Source organism: Poecilia reticulata, chromosome 12 (genome assembly GCF_904066995.2).
Source record: "Poecilia reticulata chromosome 12, P_reticulata-male-v2, whole genome shotgun sequence".
NCBI lineage: Eukaryota > Metazoa > Chordata > Actinopteri > Cyprinodontiformes > Poeciliidae > Poecilia > Poecilia reticulata.
Genome location: NC_088841.1, coordinates 15,237,667 through 15,257,958, shown reverse-complemented (window position 1 = coordinate 15,257,958; position 20,292 = coordinate 15,237,667). Strand labels below are relative to the sequence as shown.

Below are 20,292 nucleotides of genomic sequence, written 5' to 3'. Positions count from 1 at the left end.
CTATGAGTTGTTAATTTGCCACTTAAATCCCACCTGTCTGTGTCAACCGGTCCATAGAGCTGAGCATAAATACAGTCGGTAGCTGTTCCAAGGGTTGGGCTGAATCCATCTCTTCATGCATCACTACAGCCAGAAGAGGGGAGTGTATGAGAATGGCTACACTGTGCAGATGCCATTATAAATAACATGTTTTTTCATAGATATGTCAAATGTGCTGGCATTACAGCAGATTGCCCTGCTTGTGTACTTGTGAAGTCTTTATTGTGTGGTTGTTTATGTGACATTACTTTTGATTTATATGGTTCTCCACAGGATTGAAAGTATTATTATAGCTGAGAGGTGCTAAAAAATTTTCCATTGACTACATTATTCTGCTGGCAAGCTGTAAAAGCTCGCCAGCCGAACTTTTGCAGAGTGGTTTTATTTTCCAGAAAATGTTTCAACATGAGCTGCATGATGGAGCAGCTGATGGCATTGTTGCTGGTCCTGGGTTCAAATCCTTCCTGCATGGAGTTTGCATGTTCCTCCCATGCACTGGTGCTGCAGTCCAAAAACATGAGTATCAGGTTAATTGGTTACTCTAAATTGCAAAAATTTGAATGTTTGTGTGCGTGATTTTTTGTCTCTATGCTGTCCGGTGATTGAGCCGACCTGTCCATGGTGCAACCTGCCACCTGCCCAGTAACTGTTTGAGATAGACACCAGCAACCCATCCCTATGTGTGAAATGTGGCAGTTTGACTTTAAAAATTTTTTTCCCAATCATCACAGCCGTTCATAAATGTCGGAGCATTTGTGTGATTGGATACGAAGACTGTATTTCTAAACAGTCTGCTTGATGTTTGTCTAATTTTTGTGTCCATCTCTCATTCTCCTCACACAAGTTAACATGTTTGCACATTCCACACTTTTTTAAGGCTTTGTTTCATTCCTTTGATCCTGTTTTAGTCCATCCCTGCTGGTTTAGCACTTCAGTGACTAGCATGACTAATTAGAGTAAGAAACAGGTGGAGTCACTCTGTAACAATCAGTCTTGTTTGTGGTGCAGGGGCATATAGCTCACATAAGGCAAACTCTTTGTTTTTGCAGGTTGAGCACCGGAAAGGGGGCTTGAACTTTTGACACGCACAAATGGAGCCTCTCTGCAACTTGCCAGACTCTGCGTAATGTTCTCCACATTGGCTTATGCGCGAGTTTAGTAAGTCAAACCTCTCCATCTACTTAAAGTAATTCAGAAAAGAAAAAAAAACAATATGTTCTGTCTTAAAGGTTAGTCATTTGGTTGTTACAGTGCTTTTTTATGCTTGTTCACACACAAAAATGCATTTTTTTTATTGCACACCAGTAAGCATGAACACTTCTTATAGAGGGTTGTGGTGCAACCTCCCAGTATGAATGTCATAGTCGCTGTGTTACAATGGGATACCACAAGGCAAGTTTGAGGATTACATCCACTTTATGATCAAACATCTTCAGTTCTCACTGCTTAATAAGATTTCTGTGTTGAGAGTGCAGGCAATCCATTTAATAAATAGACCTGGATTACTTGGTTACACTAGTCTCACTTCAAGACTTACTGTCAGAAACATATTTTTTAGGATCTAAAGCAGCACATTTTTATTATTTTTATTTTTTTACCAATTTACTGAAAACAATCAAATATATCAGATTTTTTGAGCTGGAATATTTTATGAAAAAAATCTTCGAATACACAAAATTTCCTCAAACACTAAACCGGGAGTACGTGGGGGTCTACTATTTTATTTAAATGCATTATAGGTGAGATTTGGACAGTTTTAATCCCATTTACGTAGTTTACAAAAAAAGTAACAAGAGTGAGATTAATAAGTACATCGTCACAAATTTGCTTCCTTTCAAAACAGAAGGTCTAGATATAATGGTAATATTTGAAACAAAAAAAAGGAAGTACGGATCTTTTCCCAGGTAAAGATGTGAATTTACCTGGGACTATTGCAAGGTCTGTTTTACTGACAGGCCTGGTATCCTCTTCTGCTTTTTTCAGAACTGCAAGTAAGTTAAAGGCAGAGCCTCTGTCCCAAGCAAAACTCTTTATTTTTCTGGTACATGTGACAATGTTGAAGCAGCCAAGTTTGTCTTTTTCTAGAAAGGGGAAAAGTTTAGTTTATAAGGTGTGAAGGACACAAGGGCACTCTGCACACCACACAAGAAGAGAAAAAAAACAAACGCTTTCTGCCATTTCATTAAAGCAATTTCAAAAGTGTGATGGAGTGATGCAACTGTAATGTTTCTTTCATTGATTAAAACCACGATACAGCTTGTAACTGATGGTTACAAGCTATAATAGCTTAGACTCCTCTCTACTTGTTGTTGTTATTTCAACGAGATTTTACAAGCTGTTAGTCTGTCTGTGCAAAATCAAAACAGACTCAAATACTTGATGCCGTATTAGTGTAGTAAAGTGGGCAGAAAATAAACGTTAACAGAGCTTTGAGTAAATCAGCTGAGGCAAAACTCATAGATATTCATCTCCACCAATGAAAACAAGAGGGTTTATTTAGTAGAAGCTCAGTGAGGCATGGACCAGTAACTCTCAATGACAGAGCCGTTCAGAAGCAAGAAAAAGAGGGTGAAATAACATTGGCTGGTTTTGCCTGGAGCGAGGAAAGCCACTTTATTAATGAGAATTTCTGAAGCGCTGACATGGAGGTCGTTGTGTGAGTGTTTCGTAGTCGTCGTGCCCATTGTTTAGGTCTGAGCTGCAAGTCTGTGTCGAGTTACGGCTGTTTTAATGAAATGGTCTCATGTATTGCTACTGTCGTGATCATGAGATTAGCAATTTTGACTGTTAGCAGAGTAGATAATAAAGGGTTCTCCTAATAAATTGATTACATTAGTGCTTAAGCTAATTCTCATGACAAAGCTATATTTTTTGACATAATAAACATGTTTTTAATTGCTACTTTTATCAATCACGATCAAGAAGAGATGTGGGAAAAACTCACAAATTATTCACTTTTAAATAAAATAAAATGTGATTATAATGCAGATAACCCTAACGAAAAAATCTCACAGAAATCTTTTGGAAAATGACGGGAATTTGTTTTAATTGAAGTTAGTCACACACGACGTATCTGAATGCATTCAGTATTTAATACTGAATACAGTATTAAGCAAAAATCAAGAAAATTAATAAAGATTTTTTTGCTGTTGTTTTACTTTGTCAGCAGTAAACAAAACGTTTTTAAACTCCTCCACTTGGTTTTAGTTTAATATTTTCTAAAAACTTAAAAAAAGAAAGTATCAAACTGACTTGAGATTAAGGGGGAATCATTTTCAATGAATAAGGAAGCTTAAGCATAATCATAAGCTCGCTTTCTGTTAGAGTTTAGTTTACTCAACTTGTTGGAGGCTGTATGAATTGACGTTTTTATGTGAATCACATTCTCCGACATTTACAACTTGGCATACATAATTTATTTCTGTGTGTGCCACATATGTAATTACTGGGTGCACCTTGTCTATCATCGTGCAAATCAGAGCGCTATAAATTCAAGTTTGTACATGGTGCTATTATCCTGTCTGCAACACAAAGTTTAAAATATTGCTGCTTTTCCTTAGACGGGTCAGATCTTGTCTCAAATCCTTTCGATCTGAAACACTTGTCAACCAGGTTCTAAATTGTATATGTAGGGTTTAGACAAAGTCCTGGATCACTCCTCAAGTTGTATCTTTAAACATTGATATTGGCAGAGAAAATAATCCAATAGCAGTGATTTCTTGTTTTGTCTCTTTGGATATGACGTCTTGACTTTGTGCAGAAAGAGTCAGTGAGTCAGACTGAGGGCGAAACTTAGACAGGGTGAGGGAGGAGGGGGAAGCTTGCTGTGACGGCCTTTTCACTCTTCATGAATGGTGATCTTCGTCCCACTCAGCTTTCTTGGCGACTTCAAAGCATCAATCTCAGCTGAGTGATTTGCCCTGCTTTGTGGGAATTTTGAATATTCAACAGGACCTCTGTCTTCTCATGTGAGCAAGTGGATTGTTGTTCTGTAGATTTCCCTGCTGGTGTCTTTGGCTTCGGAGCTACGGCTCTATGAACTACAGTTTTCCTCAGCACTCCTGCTTTAATTTTTTATATTTTTATATTCATTCAGCTGAATTCCAAGTAAACACAGAGAATTAATAAAGGTGCTACACTTTGGTGCTACATTCTTCTTCATTCCTACAGGAATTTTATGTTTTGATATTGTGCTTGCATAAATTCATTCAATTAAAAATAAAGTTTTAGTCCTGCTTACAACATCAACTTGTAGTTTAGTCAAAACCACAGGAAATGTTAATAGATCGTAATCCAGCACACTGTTTCCCCTTTATTGGTTTAGTCCATCCAGACCGCTCATATTATCAAGAACATGTTTACTCTCTCTTGCCAGACTTGCATCTAAAAAAAGGAGAAGCAGTTTAGTTTAAATGTGCAGCATAGCTGGAAAGGAAAGCTGGGTGTGTTTTCAACTATATATGGAAAAATCCCCCAGAAATGTCCCAAACATCACAGTACTGGTGAAACAAAATGTAATTTGAACTTTTGTATTCATTATTTAAAGCATTAGGTTTTCATCATTTTAATCAATACAGTTCAGTTTATTTTTTTTAAAAACTCAATTAATAAAGGTTCTCCTCGAGCATTTTCTGTGACAGGTTCTGTTCATTATATACATTCAAGTCTAAATTAATTCAGTCTAATTCAATTCAATGCAACACAGAAAGAGCAGTACTTCACAGCAATGGTCCCCAACTCTGGTCCCCAAGGCCCACTGTCCGTCTCGCATGTTTGAGATGTTTCCCCACTCCAACACAGCTGACTCAAATGATTGCATTACCTATTTTTTTTGCATGCCTGCAATTGTTACAAAAGCTTGTTAATGACCCATTCATTTAAACTAGGTGTTCAGCAGCCAGGGAAACACCTAAAACATGCAGGACAGCGTGCACTGAGGACCAGGGCTGCTGACCTCTGGTTTACAGTGCAGTGCAATACGCTACAGAACATTACAGCTAATTTTTTTCTGTCCTGTAGTAACACAGTACAGCCTCAACAGACCTTTATCTATGAAGAAAACCAGCTGATTGCACCATGTCTTCATTTTAAAGGCCTCCATCCTGAGCAATGACTGAGGTTTAGAATCCTATCAATGCCTCTAAGCCTTTTTGTAATCTGTCAAAAACAAGTGATCTCAATGTGCCAGAATCTGTCCATTTACGACGACAAGTTTAATGCTCCTTATTTTGTGATTTTTTTTTTTTCTGACGTTTAAGACCTAAAGTCTGATCTTTATCCTGTTGGATGATGAAGATCACATTGAACCATTCGATCTAGACAGCTGTGATGCCATGCTAATAATCTACTCTTCAGGAGTCAATGACAGCAGATTTAACTGTGAGCTGCTGAAAATCCTCTAGATTTCACAGAGCATAGGATCACTTTAGCTCCATCTGAAACTTTGTTCATGATACGCATTCCATCTCTGCACAAGGTAATTCCATCATCTGTGTCCCGCCACGGCTTTTTGTTTAACAGGTTAGCGCTGACTTTTCTCAGTCATCCATCTCATTTTTCTTGCTGTGTGATGGAACATGTGTTTGCCCTTTTAAAGTCCTTTCTGAAATTAAGAACTTAACAAATTTCCATGGTGCATTTCAATACCGGCGCAAGTGTTCATGTAGCATCTCCGTTTCAGAAGCAAATATTTTTCTTATGCAATGGAGATAGACTTCTTTAAGCAGTTAAGGGTTATTATTTGAACTTTTACTGTGACAGGCTAGAATTTGTAGTGCACATAATCGACAGAACAAACTGAAAATGACCTCCCTGTTTCTCTCAAAGCGAAGGAGCCAAAGTAATACATCAACAACTGCTCTGATAGCTCAAAGCCAGGCACTGAGGGCCATGAAAATGCATTTTACACATTTTTCTTGTCTACAGCAGACATAGTTCACCTCAATGTGCGTCGCAGCTGCAGCACAGTATTTCTGTTTGGCTTTTGCAATAATAAATTGGCCTGAAAATTATCTCTGGGGCAAGAAAAAAGTTACAAATTGAGTAACCCTACTTCAGTGTTTTTTAAACTCTTTATTAATGAATCAGCTTTAGAATAATAATTATACATTTGCTAAGCCCTCACAGATAAGAGACGGTGTATGGAGGTGGAAAGCCTCCCATGTCTTTCCTGTTTATTTGAATTTTTGTATTTTTATTTGATGCTGAAAGAAAGTTTTTGTTGTTTGATGTATTATTTGTTTCAATGTGTTTTTTTTGTTGTTGTGTTCCTTTATTGTTTTGTAAAACACCCCAAATTGCAGGTGCTAAATGTGTTCTTTGTTGCGCCTGATCTGCAATCTAGATACTCTCAAGGCTTTTTTACAAAATAATTGAAAGCTTGTGTTTTATCTCTAAGAAGAAATTAAAGCACAACTAATCATCTTGAAAAGCACCTTCATAAATTAACCAGTTTGAAGACTTTTTAACTAATCTTGGGACAACAGATGTGCTTTGCTGTTTAAATTCTAACCATTAACTAGAGGCAAAGAAAATAGGCAGGGGAGCGGTAATTTGCCTAAAAATAGGCCTCACAAATGCCGTGTCCCACTTGCAACCCCCCTCTGTGTGGTGGCGTGACCCCCACCTGCAGAGCCGGCCACTCCACTGAACTTTCCCGTTCCCGGCCTCTGGGCCGAGTGGGCTGTCGCTCCGGAGTAGCTCCACGCTGGGCATTTGATGGAGCGCAGAAGAGTGTGTGAAGTGCACTGACCCGTTCACATCGCTCCCCATGCACCGAGACCCCAGAATAGGCTGACTTATCATATGTAGCACACGGCTATGCACAAATCAGACGTGACAGTTACAGGACTGGTGGAGCTCCAGAAGGAAGAGGTATCTCCTGGGGGCTGCAGTTCCCACCCAGTCAGTGTGTAAGAGGGGGCAGGTGGTGGGTGGAGACGCCCATATTGTGGTTGTTGGTTTATTCTCATATCAACACGTTTTTCAGTTTTGTTTTCCTCTTAAAGTTTGATTCAGAATGCTGCAAGGGAGAAAACATGTTTATGGTTTGTGTGGTTGTTGTTGGGAGCTTGATCCAATCTGTCAACTTGGTCATTGTTGTAATTTGTAGCATGCATAAATTGTTCTCCGCTGGAATTTGTGCCTGCGGTTCTACTGTTTCTACCAGAGTTTGGTTGAGTTTTACTTGCTGGTGCTGGATTAGTGTGACTTTGCCAAAGCCGAGGCTGTGCCTGGGGGTGTTGGCTCTAATCGCCTCTAATCACCTGACGTGTGACGGCCTGATCCCTGTTGCATTTTCACCCCTCACTGGCCTGTATGAAGAACTTAACACGATTCAGCCCACATATGAACTATAAAATCGCACACTCGGGTGCAGATTAATACACGGCATTTGGGGTTCAAAAGACATCTGTGGGTGGCTTTAGTTCAATAGTCACACTAAGATGAGCGAGGGTCAATGAGAGCTTGAAATCCCTTTGTTTCATTCATTGCATAAGATTGGAATTTCAGACTAAAGTTATAATTTTCTGACTTTTATTTAGGAGAAAGTTACAACTGCAGTGTACCTAATCTCATTTAGCTGATTTCTGTAGATACAGAATTGCCTTGTTGCTGAAAGTGTGCTATATAAATAAAATTACCTGACCTTAATATAGCACAGAAATTAAGAAACCCGCCTGTCTATTTATTGGCAACAGATGACTTACCTAGTTATACTGTTTAAGTGAAATAAAAGTTACTGTATGCTTGTTGTCTAAAATACACCCACTGAAAATAAAACCAGCTGTTTCCCCAGAGGGAGAGGTCTAAATTGGACATAATGTTTTATACATGAAGACAGGGGATGGGAATGTAAACAAATTAAATTGCAAATAGACCAGAAAACAAAAAGTGCACAATTATCTTTCAGGCAGTTGTTACAAATTTAGGTGAACAAATGTGTGGTCTTGAAATCCACTTCAAAAATTTGAATTACAAATAATTATAATGATAAATGCCAGAAATGCCACAAAAAACAAAAGTGTTCATACAAATAAAATGTATCCTTGTCATAATGGTGTTGTACCCCTATTTAATGAACTTAGGTAATAGGTAATTCTTGTGTAACCAAGTGACCATCTGGGCCCCCTCTCTCTTCCACTGTTATATTACGAAGTGGAAGCAGAAGAGTTTTGGAGAACCTGCTCTAAACTGGATTTTGTCTTAGCTGCCTCTTTCTTCTTGGCATCAGTCAGACTCTCTGTGCCTCACAGGACTAATACCAGTGGATTAAACCCGATCCTCTGCACATTTTCTTTGAAGTCCTTAGTTCCACATAAAGTTTTCATGTCCTTTCAGGAAGGTTTTATATTTGTAACTGAGTTTCACGCTTCATTCATTTTGTAGTCAACTTCACGGCGATGGCTCAGTTCCTTTTTGCTACGTCTGCTTCTTTTCATTTTATCTGCCTTTTTAGTTTGCAATGTATTTGTGTGTGTATGAAATAACAGAGAGGACATGTGTGGATCTACTCAGCTGTTGCCTCTGCTGTGAAGCTGCCACAGAGCTGGACGAATAACACAGTGAGAGAGCAGCGAAGTAACACCCTCTTCTCCCCCCTCCTTCCCTTTTGTCCCAATCTTCTTTCTCCATGTCTGTCTCTCCCAGGCTGTCAGTGTGGAGGATTGCTGCAGGCTGCGAGGCAACTGTGAGAAGTTCCTGTGAGTGCTGAGAAGTAGAGTGGGAGTCACACGCAGAGAAGGAGAGGACCCGAACCTTTTCACATAAAGGATTAAAAAAAAAAAAATAGCAGACCTTCTTGAGCAGGAGGCAGCACCTCTGGGTTTGGGAGGAAGCCGGAGCTGGCAGGATGGTTGTGGTGGTGTGGCTGTCTGCAGAGCGGGCCTGGCAAGCTGTTGTTCTGGTGGCTGGACTTGCATCTCTGAGCTGTGGTTCTGATGGTAAGCGTCACGCAGAAAAACATCTTGTAATTCCTCTGTATTTATGCTTGCACCATTACTGTTATGAATGAGGTAGCTCTCTTTTTGAGCTTTGATATCCATTCTTTTGTGAGACTCATCATGCTGATCATGTTTTCTCTTGTTTTGCTTGACATCACAATGAGCCGACAGGTTGATTGTTACTTCTGGGAGGTTATCTATCAATTTCTCCCTTCTGGTATTGATGAGGGATAAACTCCATTGAGAGAAATGATCGGAACCCCTCTAATTATTTAAGGATGGACACTCGGTATACATTGAATGCCAATATGTCATTGTGCTCTAGAGGCTTATGACACCTTAAAAATGATTCTTTGCCCTTGAAAAGAGAAAATTATCATGTTTTCAAAATGACTAAATTGGGCTCTGGAATTTTGTATTCTATAGCCACATATCCATCCGAACATAAATCATGTGTACTTGACATTCAATAAAACTCAAATTTTCAATAGAATTAATTTCTCCTGCATATAAATCAATACCTTTTTTTTATTGTTCATTAGAGAAACTTTGTTTTGAACTACAAAGTACAGACATTTTGTAGATTCATTAATTAGTCAAAAAAAAAAGAAAAAAAAAGAGTGAATCCCCCGAGTGAAGAAGATTATTGTTTGCAGTGATGCTCACACAGTTCCATGCCAGGTCGTAAAATTATCATTTGGGCTCCACATGTTCCAACAAACGCAAAATGTTTATAGACGTTCCCATAAAAAGATGAACTAGAACATTTGGGCCTGTGACTCTCTGCTTTCTCGTTCAGTTCTTTGTGTAAGTTGATTAAAATCCACAAAACATTTTAAAAAATCTTGTTTTTATGCTTTTTATCTCATTCTTTTCTGTTTACTTAATTTCATTTCTATTATGTTTCATACTTAATGAGCTGTATCTTATTTTATTCTTCTGATATTCTTTAATGATCCAAGTTCCAACGTTTTCTTCACGTGTCAATTAGCTTCTTTGTGTTGACTCTTCCAGATATAGAAGCTCAGCAGGGTTCAGATAAAGTTGGTGAAAAATGTTGGAAATAGTGATATTGACCTGCATGTTACAATAAGCATAAATTCACGGCTTGCACAAAGGCTCTCTGTGCTGAAATTGTGTCAAAACTAAAGACCAGCTGTAAAATCCCGGACTGACGGTGTGGCTCTGAGCTAAATGTAACTTTCACAGTTGGTCAAGAAATACCTCAGCTGCTGATGAATGCTCCTTCACAGAATCTCCCAATCTCTTCTGGATGGACCGGAGTAAGAGCTGAAACTCTCAGTTAGGTCTGAAACTCAACAGCCACCCAAATATATCAAGAGTGTGGAAAAAATAGCTCAAAAGAAACATTGATTTCCACTTTCCCAGCAACAGCTATGGGAACCAGTGGAGGATGAGGCTTATATTTTTGCCTTTGCTGACTAACAAATAATACCATGGGCTGAGGATCTTAGATTTCTTTGCAAAGTTGGATTCCACCATGTTTCTTTGTGATCCGATCTTCAAAAGGTCACCCTAATGAGCTAAACATGTGGGAGGTTGCCATAAATCTGGGCAGCAAGGTCAGTTTGCCACCTGTTTCTGTAACCTGGTGAGGTTCACTGAAAATAGATGAATGCCAGCCCAGTCATTCAGAGGTGGTGCAGCACAAAACTAAAACATTTGCTACCCCAACCTGGTATCATCTTTAGTTTTTTAAAATTATGTTATTCAAATCCATTTCTCTCATTCAGAATGTCAGGCTATGAGATAATCTGTGTGGATTTTGTAAAGGGGAAACCAGCTGGTTATGAACCCTTACAAGTGTTGATGCTTTGACCTGCCAATTTTATCTGATTGTGATTTCTTTTTAAGCACTCCAATGAAAAGAAAAACATAAAATTGCATTTTGAAAGCCTTCCCCCTGTGAGTGGTTTTAAAAACCTCTGTCAGGAGAAGACTACGTGTCACACTGCATGTGTGTGAGAGTAGTTGCAGTTTAACAGGATTTCACTGTTTTAAAACTTTGCCAAAATGTTTGGAATTGACATTTTAAACTCTCTGTTGCAGCTTATATAAGCAATTAGCATGGTTAGCTAAAAATCACTAAAACAACAGTTTCGGTTTGTTTTCCTTGTGAATGTAGATCCTTTCCTCTGGTATTCCCAAAAGGCCACATCCCTTCCAAATCCAGCATGTTTATAACAGATGGAGGTTGTAAAAGCTCATGAGGATAAAAGAGAGAAACTTTGCAATTCAGCCGCCTTATTATTTGCTGTATCTTCTTACCCGCTTCTCCTCAGTCTGAATCAACTGACATGCTCCAATTTTTTTTTTTTTTCTTGAAAGCAGCTTTCCACACCTTTTTGTTTTTAAATGTTTAAGTTTGGGACCGCCCAGTTACTGGTCAGACCCAATCAAGCTGAAAATGTAATTGTTACAGTCTCCAGGTGATTTCTTAGTAGCTACTTGACTAAATCCAGCAGCAACTGCAAATGTCAAAAAAAGATCAGGTTTCTTTATCTCCTCCACTGTCCTGCATTGATCCTTGACATCACATGTATGAGCAAAACTCACAGACCTCCTGTTTACAAAAGTGAAGTGTTTTTTTTCTCCACACAGTTTTAAAACGTCTTTTGCTATCTAGAGGCACATTGAATATATCTTTATCTGTAGGAGCGTGTTGTGTGTGTTTGTATGTATGCGGTGGATTCCACTGGCTGGAAATACACAAGGGAAGAGAAAGGGATAACTATGATCAGTGTGTTATTTGCAAATAAAACAGCAGTCTTGTTTTTTTTTTTTTTTCACATTAAAGACCACAATATGAGGAGGAAACGTTTCTAGTTCTGGATATATCTTGAATTCAAATTGCAGGTGGGCTCAGATTTAGATGGCTGTAGATGACTACCATCAGAGGTTCCAACTGAATCTCTTGAATCCAAAGCAAATATTCAAACTTTTCCATACCAGTTGTTGGGATTCTCTTAAATTACTATGTGACTTTGACACTTCCTTTCAAAGATGCGTGTGGAAGTTAGTGTTATGCAGCAAGGTCAGAGTGCAGCGTGCCGTAGAGGTCCAGCATTGCAACGCGGCAGCAGTTGGTCTTCAGCAGCACTGGGCTCCTTCAGCCTTCTGTGAGCTGCTTCCTGTCAGGATGTGAATATGGTTCCCCTCGCACAGAATCTGATCCTAGTGCAGATGTGCTTTTCCAGCAGTCAGTCTAGCCTTGAAGGAAAAGCTTTGCATGGTTGTTCTGTACTTGCTCATGTTTGCAACATTCCTAAATCTGCATTGTGAACCTCCAGGTTGGATTAATTCTTGTGCCCCATTTAGATTTAGCTTTTTGTGTCAAACATAAATGTGTAACCATACAAATAATCCGATTAAATAGGACAAGCAATCATTCAAGTATTTAATGTATTGGGGGGTGGGAAAGCATTCCAAATCAACCAGGCCTAATGCAAAATGTAATCTCCGTACTTGGTAAACAGTGAATTAACAATAAATAACCACTTTTTTGGTTGCATTTTACCAGTTACACAACTTCTCTGATAACTGGCTTGTAAAATCAGGATATCACTAAGATAAAACCTGTTTAGCATCTTAAAGTAGCCATAAAGATCTCAAAAGCAACACAGAAGTCAGACATTATTCATACTAACAAAGAATTTCTCAAACGTTTTCCAGCTGAGGACCACTTAACCAATTTAACAGACACTCACAGACCACCTAACTTGAAATGTCCCCACAGTAACATAAAATCTTAATATATACAACCTGAAATGAAAATATTAGTCTCTTTATGTACTTATTGTTGTTTTCTTTGTTCATCCATGCTGTTTGGTAAATGAGAATGGCCACCAAAGCCATGAGTCCACTCAGGGCATTTTGAGTTATTTACAAATACTGAAAGTGTGGATCATGTCAAACACATGGAAATAAAAAAAAACCTAAATGTATTAATAACATTTAGGGGTTTTTATAATCTATTAGCACAACAAAAGAAAAATAGAGTTGGTTTGCCAGAAACAGAAATCCTCTTCTGCACCATTAAATATAAAATTACCCACCAATTTCTGTCATTTGTATTTATCTATTGTATTTAACTAATTAAATTAATTACATTTTCAATTTAATTTAATTACCTTTTCAATTAACTTGATTAATTATTTTTAATGAGGTAAACATAACAATAGCCGTTTACGTGTGAGCAGCAAGTAAAGCCGTAAAGAACAGTTCCCACCAACTGAGACTCACTCCTGGCATAGAGCCGTCAAAAGAACTGAATTGCTTATGAATGACATCAGCAGCAGGTATGACTTCCTCTGATTACGTTTATTCCTGACCTTGGGTCTTGAGTTTTTCTTGACCTGGTTTTAAGCCACTTATCCATAACTAATTTTAAAGACAATTCTTTGGTAAACTAGCTGTCTGAGTAGCACTTTGAGCTCACATCACGCCAAATAAACAGTTGTTTACATGCAGTATCTTGCGGACCACTAGGGGGTTAGGGTTAAATCTTCAAAATAACAGTGGAAACATGTAAAATGATGGTCAGGAGTTATAAGAGAGACTTGATTGATGTTGCAATCCCAGACTCGATTGGGAATAATGTTTTTAACGTACAATTTTTCATTCAAATATAAATATTTATTTCAAAACTGATCCTCCTTTTACATTGTTCTACTGTCTTTCGAGAGGTGGTCATCTCTCCTGCCAGAAACAAACTTCTTGGTAAACTGAAAATCATTTTAAAACTCAATCTGAAGGTATTAATAATTTTGGCTTAGTTATGAGCAGTAAGAATGATTTTCTTGGAGCTGGGGTTTAATATTTTCCCACAAATTTAAGTGGTTTGCACTTTCAAAATCTCAGCTCTTATTTTCAGTCTTCCCAGTAAACTGAAGTTCATCTGATGGAAATTTTTGTGCATAAAGATAGAAGCATATACCCATTTTTTTTTTACATTTTTTTTATGAGAGGCATTGTTGTTGGCTAGAGTAACATACTGTGGTGAGACTATGGTTGCAGTCTTTCACTACATCTGTAATGAACCCCAGCATATTGTGGCTTTTTTCCAGTAAGTTCAGACCACACAGACAGATAGAGGAGCAGGGAGGTGCAATGATGGGAATTGTGGGGAAATGATGTTTAAAAAAAAATTATCCGAGAAAATGGGATCAAGGTTGCGTGTTGAATACCACACAACAAAGTGCAGAAAAACACAGCATCTTTGCTTTTTGTGATCATAATTGTGTCTGAATGAGGGTATTTTGTCAAATAATGATGCAATTGAAACTTTTTTTTCAATAATTCAATCTTAGATTAGATTTAATTTACATACAAGATTATATATTTGTGTTATCGTTTTTGCATGTATTGCCATTATTTAAGATTGTTATGGCTTAAAGCTAATGAAACCAAAATTCAGTTACTATATAAATTACTGAATACCAGTACGTGCATGTACTCTGCAGATGCATCTCACTTACTGTCTGCTGGACAACTTAGTCAGTAGTCTTTATCATAATTGTCAGGCTCATAATAATATAAAAATATATCTGGTCTTGTAACATTTCAGTTATCTGAGGATCTAAACATTGGGATTTAAGTGGCTCTGTCATAAACACTAAGATTACCAAAAAAACCTGTTAAGAATAAATAACCTTTTCCTTGATATTCCAATTTGAGATGCAACTGTGTGTGTAATCCATTTTTACTCATTGCTTATTAGTTTGCAGGCCTCATTTTGCTTTGAATATGCCGTCTGTGTTTAAGTAAACATTTGTTGATGTAGCAGTATTCACATCTATGCGCCACATTTTCTCCATGAAAACTGTGTCAATTCCTGAAAGACTCTGACTTTGGCACAAGAATGCAATGTGGTGCAGGGTCAGCGACACAAAGATCCCTTTGTGGGTGGTTGTAGCCTTCTGGCGAGGCAGGCCGGTCTCACCAGGTAGACGGGGGGGAACAGGTTGAAGGAAACGGCATGATGGAAATGGATGACCCAGAATGGCAGCGAGACGGCGTGGAATGCGCTTTCTTGTATGATGTTTGCACATGTGTAGGTGTCTCATGTGGCAGAGGTTCTTTGAGGCCTGTAGGGGGGTGGTTAGGAGGAATGGTGCGATGTTAGGGTGGGAGAGGATGCATGGCCCTCCTGCAGGCTGGGTGTGACCCCAGTGGAGTCGGGCTGAACTCTGGAGGCTCCGGGGAAGATGCCTCCTTTGAGGAGGTTATTTATTATGGCCACCTGGAGCAACTTATCTCTCCTTCCCTCTCATGTTTGCCTCGGTACCTTCGGTGTTCAGCAATCGGTCTGTCTTAAAGCTCACAGATTAAGCAGCTGCTGCTCGAGTGAAACAGTGCTGTTAATGGGAGTACTTTATAGAGCTTATTTTATTGACCTAAAATCCTCCTGCCGGCATTTCGTTCTAATCTCTGGAAACATTAGTCATGACATCGATCTCTAATTGTTAATTTTATTGACTGCTATTGTCTGTGTCTGAACTGAAGCTCTCTGGAACATGCCAACAAATCCTGATCGTAATGTCATTGAAGGTAAAATAGCCCCCATCAGTTTAGCTAAGGTAAAATATTTTTCCTTCTGTGATTGTGCAAAAAAAACGACAACCTCCAAACAAAGAAGAAATGTTGATCATATGGTCGAACCACCTGAACTGATATTTGAAAAAACAATGGGCTTGTTTATGAATCAGAGCTGTTTTTTTTTTTGCTTAGTATGCTTACACATGGCAAACTAGTTTGGGAGCAGTAATACCATTGTTGTTCTTTATCTGTACATTTTTCCTTTCCAAAATTACCATGTTATGTGTCCCAATCACACATAGCTTTCTCTGAAATATAAAAGGAAAAAAATTCTGACCTTTCCACTAAATAAACTGAGTAAAATGGATCCTACGGTATTGACAGGCGTTGGGGATCACAGCCACCACCCACCCTGAAGCCCGAGAGTTGAGAGAGCATCTCAAATCCAGAAATGCTTGAGACGCAAACTATACTGTAGTTCGAACACAAAATATATCTTAATATGCAGTAACACAAACTGCTTTTGCACTACCACTAACCCACTTTGATCTTGGGGTTGCAGCCAATCGGTACCAAGAAAAATAAATGCCGCTCCTGGATTGGCTTCTCTCCAAACGGCAGCCAGTAGCATGTCAAGTAGCATTGCACCCAGGTTTTCTAGTTTCTTTTGATGTTGACATGCTCTCTTGAATAAATCTGTGAATTTTCCACAAATAATTTGGAGTCGCATTCTACAGAAAAATCTGCAAATAGGTGAATCCACAAATACTGAACTTCAAGAAAGGGGTTCAATGTCTTTTCTTTTTAAAAATGGTGTGATATTGTGTTCAGTCTAATTTGAGCCAATCAATTTATCAACCTGTGTACACGGCTTCGACCCACATGTCTAAATGTTACACCACAGGGCAATCCTTCAGACCCTCTTGTCTTTGAAACATGAGATATGCTCACTGGACTCACACAAGAAACTCTTTGTCACGCATTCATCAATTTACTAATTATCAAATTATCTTCACTCAGGAACTGTTGGTTGCATTATTGACTCTCAGTTCATATTGAAGGTTCTTTTCCCATAGAGAGGACAGACGAGATCATTAACCAAACTGTATTTGGAGATACAGAGACGAGAGCCAAGGTAACAGCAGCACATAAACTGTGAAATGTTTACAGACCCGCTGACGATGACGCTGAGCTACAGTTCCAGTTCCTGCAGCAAGAATAATTTACCTATCTTCTACACTTCAAATTTCCCAGAGTTTGACCATGTTTGTGTGCTACATCATGTTGGCTTTGAGGAGCCGCTTGTGGAATGTGTGGGGGACACAGATCTGGTTTCAGGATGACCTTGAGTGTGCCACGCCGCAGACATAGCAAATTTAAAGCTGTGTGAATGTTTAGGACACGAGTGAAGGAAGGGAAAAAGAAAATAGTGTGCACTTTTTCAGTTGCTCTAAGACTATATTTACTATTTTATTTCAATTTTATAGATACTCAGATACATTCACAGGCACCTCAGGTAAAGATTTGTGCATTCCCTTAAAATAAATGCATATTTTACTGTAAAAGCATAATGTATAATTAACTAAAATTTCAAATTCAAGTATGTAATTTGAGTAAGTGAGGAGAAAGTTCTGGTTAAAAGTTTTCTTTAATTTTTTTTTTACGTCTCCTACTTTACCTGAATCTTAGATCAAGGTACAGACAGTTCTGATCAGACCATGTGTCTTTGCGTTTTGACCTGTCAAAAAAATGTTTGTCCTTTTTTATTTCATAAAATCTACAAAATCAAATAACATAATGTATCTGCTTTGTTAAATATGTCTTTCTTTTATTAACCTCAAGACGGCATGCATGAAACATGCATCTTTACTAAAGTGGGAATTTTCAGCTTGAACCCTTTAACAGCGAAGGAATCAGATTTTTCAGTGAATGACCTGCTTACTACAAGTCAGAAGTGTTCATAACCTGCTCTTGTCATCTTTGAATGCTTGCCTCTGACATAAAAGGAAAAATAAAAGTAAAAGCAGCATTTTTTTCCCCCCATAAAATCTGAATAGGAGAGGTAGAGAAACCAAGGTTGATATGAGGGAGGATCTGAGCTGCTTCAAACTTCCCCTCTGACTGAAACAGCAACACAGATTTACACTGAATGGATACAGAGTTGCGTTTAAAGAACGTTCAGTCTGTTTATACCACTCTTTGATTACATAGTTCTCTGGAGATTTACTTACCGCTCGTATTCAGTAGCTGCTGCTCTGCTGTCAGGCTGCTTAGATCTGCTTACACTCGAAATAAAGAAACCTGTCAAGGAAAGCTTTTCTTACAAATGACTGACGGAGTCAAAGTGAACATCCTTAATGTGTTGTGCAGGTCTTTTCTAAACAAAACTCCAGATTTTGAACTTGTATTTGTAACAGTGCTTCTGTCTTGCTTTCCGGCTCTGTGTAAAAGACCCCGGCAGACTAAAGAGAGTGAGGGAGTGAAAGTTAGACTTCCAGTGTGAGGAAGGCATCCATCTAGTGTGGCACAGAACTGTTCAGCTTCCTGACCACAATCGTCCTTAGGGATGAGCTGCTGTCAGAACTCGTTTTACTCTGCATAGAGGAACTACATGCACCTTCTGTTGATAAAAAGAACAACTGTGATTTTTAACTGTGATTTTTAAATAACAATTTCACGGTTTATTTATTGCAAGATAACCGATTTCTGATTATTTTCTTAGTTTTAGTGTACAGTTGGTCTTCTATGCTGCTATTGTTAGTTTGGCAGGCGTTGAACCAGATATGAGTAAAACATTTGTTAGATTTAATCTGGAGAATCAGCTTTCATGTTGTTTGAAGTTTTCATCACACTGTCCCCTTGCATATCTTCTCTGTGGACTTGTTAATGGTCAGAACTGTACATTTGGAGATTAACTTGGAGACTAACTTTTCTGTCATTTTGTGTGATGCTGTGGACATCAGTGAAATTTCCATGACTATCCTTGGCTTTTAGGTACATGAATTAATGCATTTAGATTAGAACATGTTAAAACACTTAATCCGCTCTTTGAGTCATTTTTTTCCCCATGTTTCAGCTTTTGGCTTACAACTTGACAGTGTAAAAGATTTTGTTTTTAATGTCGTATCTATTTGTGACATGATGTAAATTAATAATTTGGATAAAAAAATAAAACCCTGGGGAGAATCTCATAAGTGTCTGTAATAGGATTGCCATTTAAATAATTGATTCTGAGTGTAGACCAAACACAGATAAGTTGCATAAGTCTGAGGTCAGAAAAATATTTGTTTTATTTAAAGTAACCCACCGCCTTTTGTTTTATTTAAATGATTGGTATCCTAATGAAATGACAAATGTTTGAGGTAGCTGTTTTTCCTTAAAAGCCATTTTTTACTGTTACATTGAAGTATCACTTGGATGAAGAGGAAACTTGGATACAGATGCATTACAATAAATTACTAAGTAAAACTAACCTACTCCAATAAATCAAATTGAAAGGGAAGACTCTTACATTAAGGTGTAGTAAACAAATACTGTATAATGTGTAAAGCAGCAGGACAATAAAAATCCTGATATTATTGATCTGATGTTATATCCTTTTTTTCACTTTTTTTTTAACTGGGACAATTATCAATATTAATGTAAATAGACTCTTGAAACATATCCCACTCTGCCATAAATGTACATATAAATTTTACTTTTTTAAAGAAAATGATTGAAGTAAATTAGCTTTTGTAAGAAAAGGAGGCTCTGTTCGAAGGGTTAGGGTTAGGGTTAGGGTTAGGGTTAAATAATAATGGGTTAAATAGGGTTAAATAATAATAAATAATAATAAATAATAATGCCTAAATAATCTGGTCTTTATCAGATTCTAAGATAAAATAAAATCTTTGAAGGGTACATAACAGAGATTAGACCGTACTATTAGTTTATAAAATACTGACGACACTTCAAAACCCTTAAATATGTACAAGATACACAATACTATATAATATTAAAAGGTAAAGCATACCTCTGTTGATCTGTCTTCTTCTGCCTCTCTCTGTTATAGTTTTTAGTATTTTTAAAGTAAATTTTTTTTCCCTTAAACAGCCAACCTTTTGGACACCATGCTGCTGAGGAGTGGATGGAGGGAGGGATCGGACCGGCCCTCGGCGGAGAGCAGCAGCACCGCCACAGTTTCAGCCGAGAACACACTGCGGTGCCACTGCTACCCTCAGTGCCCCGATGGATCCGTCAACAACACCTGCATGTACGCTGGAGACCACACACAGAAAAATGACATTACTCTATAATGAGTCTAATTACATGTAAAAAGTAGCTGTCCACCATTATTAGAAAGATGAAAATCGATGTTCAATCTTTGTGTGTAATAAATAGACGAAATAACCATTTTCTTTTCAATCTTGTAAAATCTTTCTCACATTAAAGAAGTTAGGAAACATCCAACAGACTGTAAAGTTTCCATAAAAATTGTTCTAGTAATATTAACTTCAATTAGATTTTCAATTAGCCTTATTTTAAGGAGGTGTGCATGAGACTGACATGAGTCTGTCATAAACATAACACGTCATGAACATTAATGACTCTTCATGAATATTTACGACTGTTGTCATGAAGTGTCATTTGGTATATAAGGACATTTTTAATGGAAAGGTGCACTAAAAGTTGCATTAAAAGTTCATCAAAAGTGTCAACTTTGCATTATTTTGTAAGTGATGACACTTTTAATACAAAGTTTCTTTAAAGCTTG

At 37.9% G+C, this 20,292-nt stretch overlaps 1 protein-coding gene across 1 annotated transcript in view; it reads left to right on the top strand.

Annotated features, from left to right (window-relative positions):
• bmpr1bb (bone morphogenetic protein receptor, type IBb) overlaps positions 1–20,292 on the top strand; it is a 52,060-nt gene that overhangs the window by 24,686 nt on the left and 7,082 nt on the right. The window contains exons 3-5 of the mRNA XM_008424250.3: positions 1,089–1,197; positions 8,689–8,981; positions 19,632–19,791. Of these exons, the coding sequence (XP_008422472.2) occupies positions 8,891–8,981; positions 19,632–19,791 (251 nt within the window). The 5' untranslated portion in view covers positions 1,089–1,197; positions 8,689–8,890. The remainder of the gene's footprint in view (positions 1–1,088; positions 1,198–8,688; positions 8,982–19,631; positions 19,792–20,292) is intronic.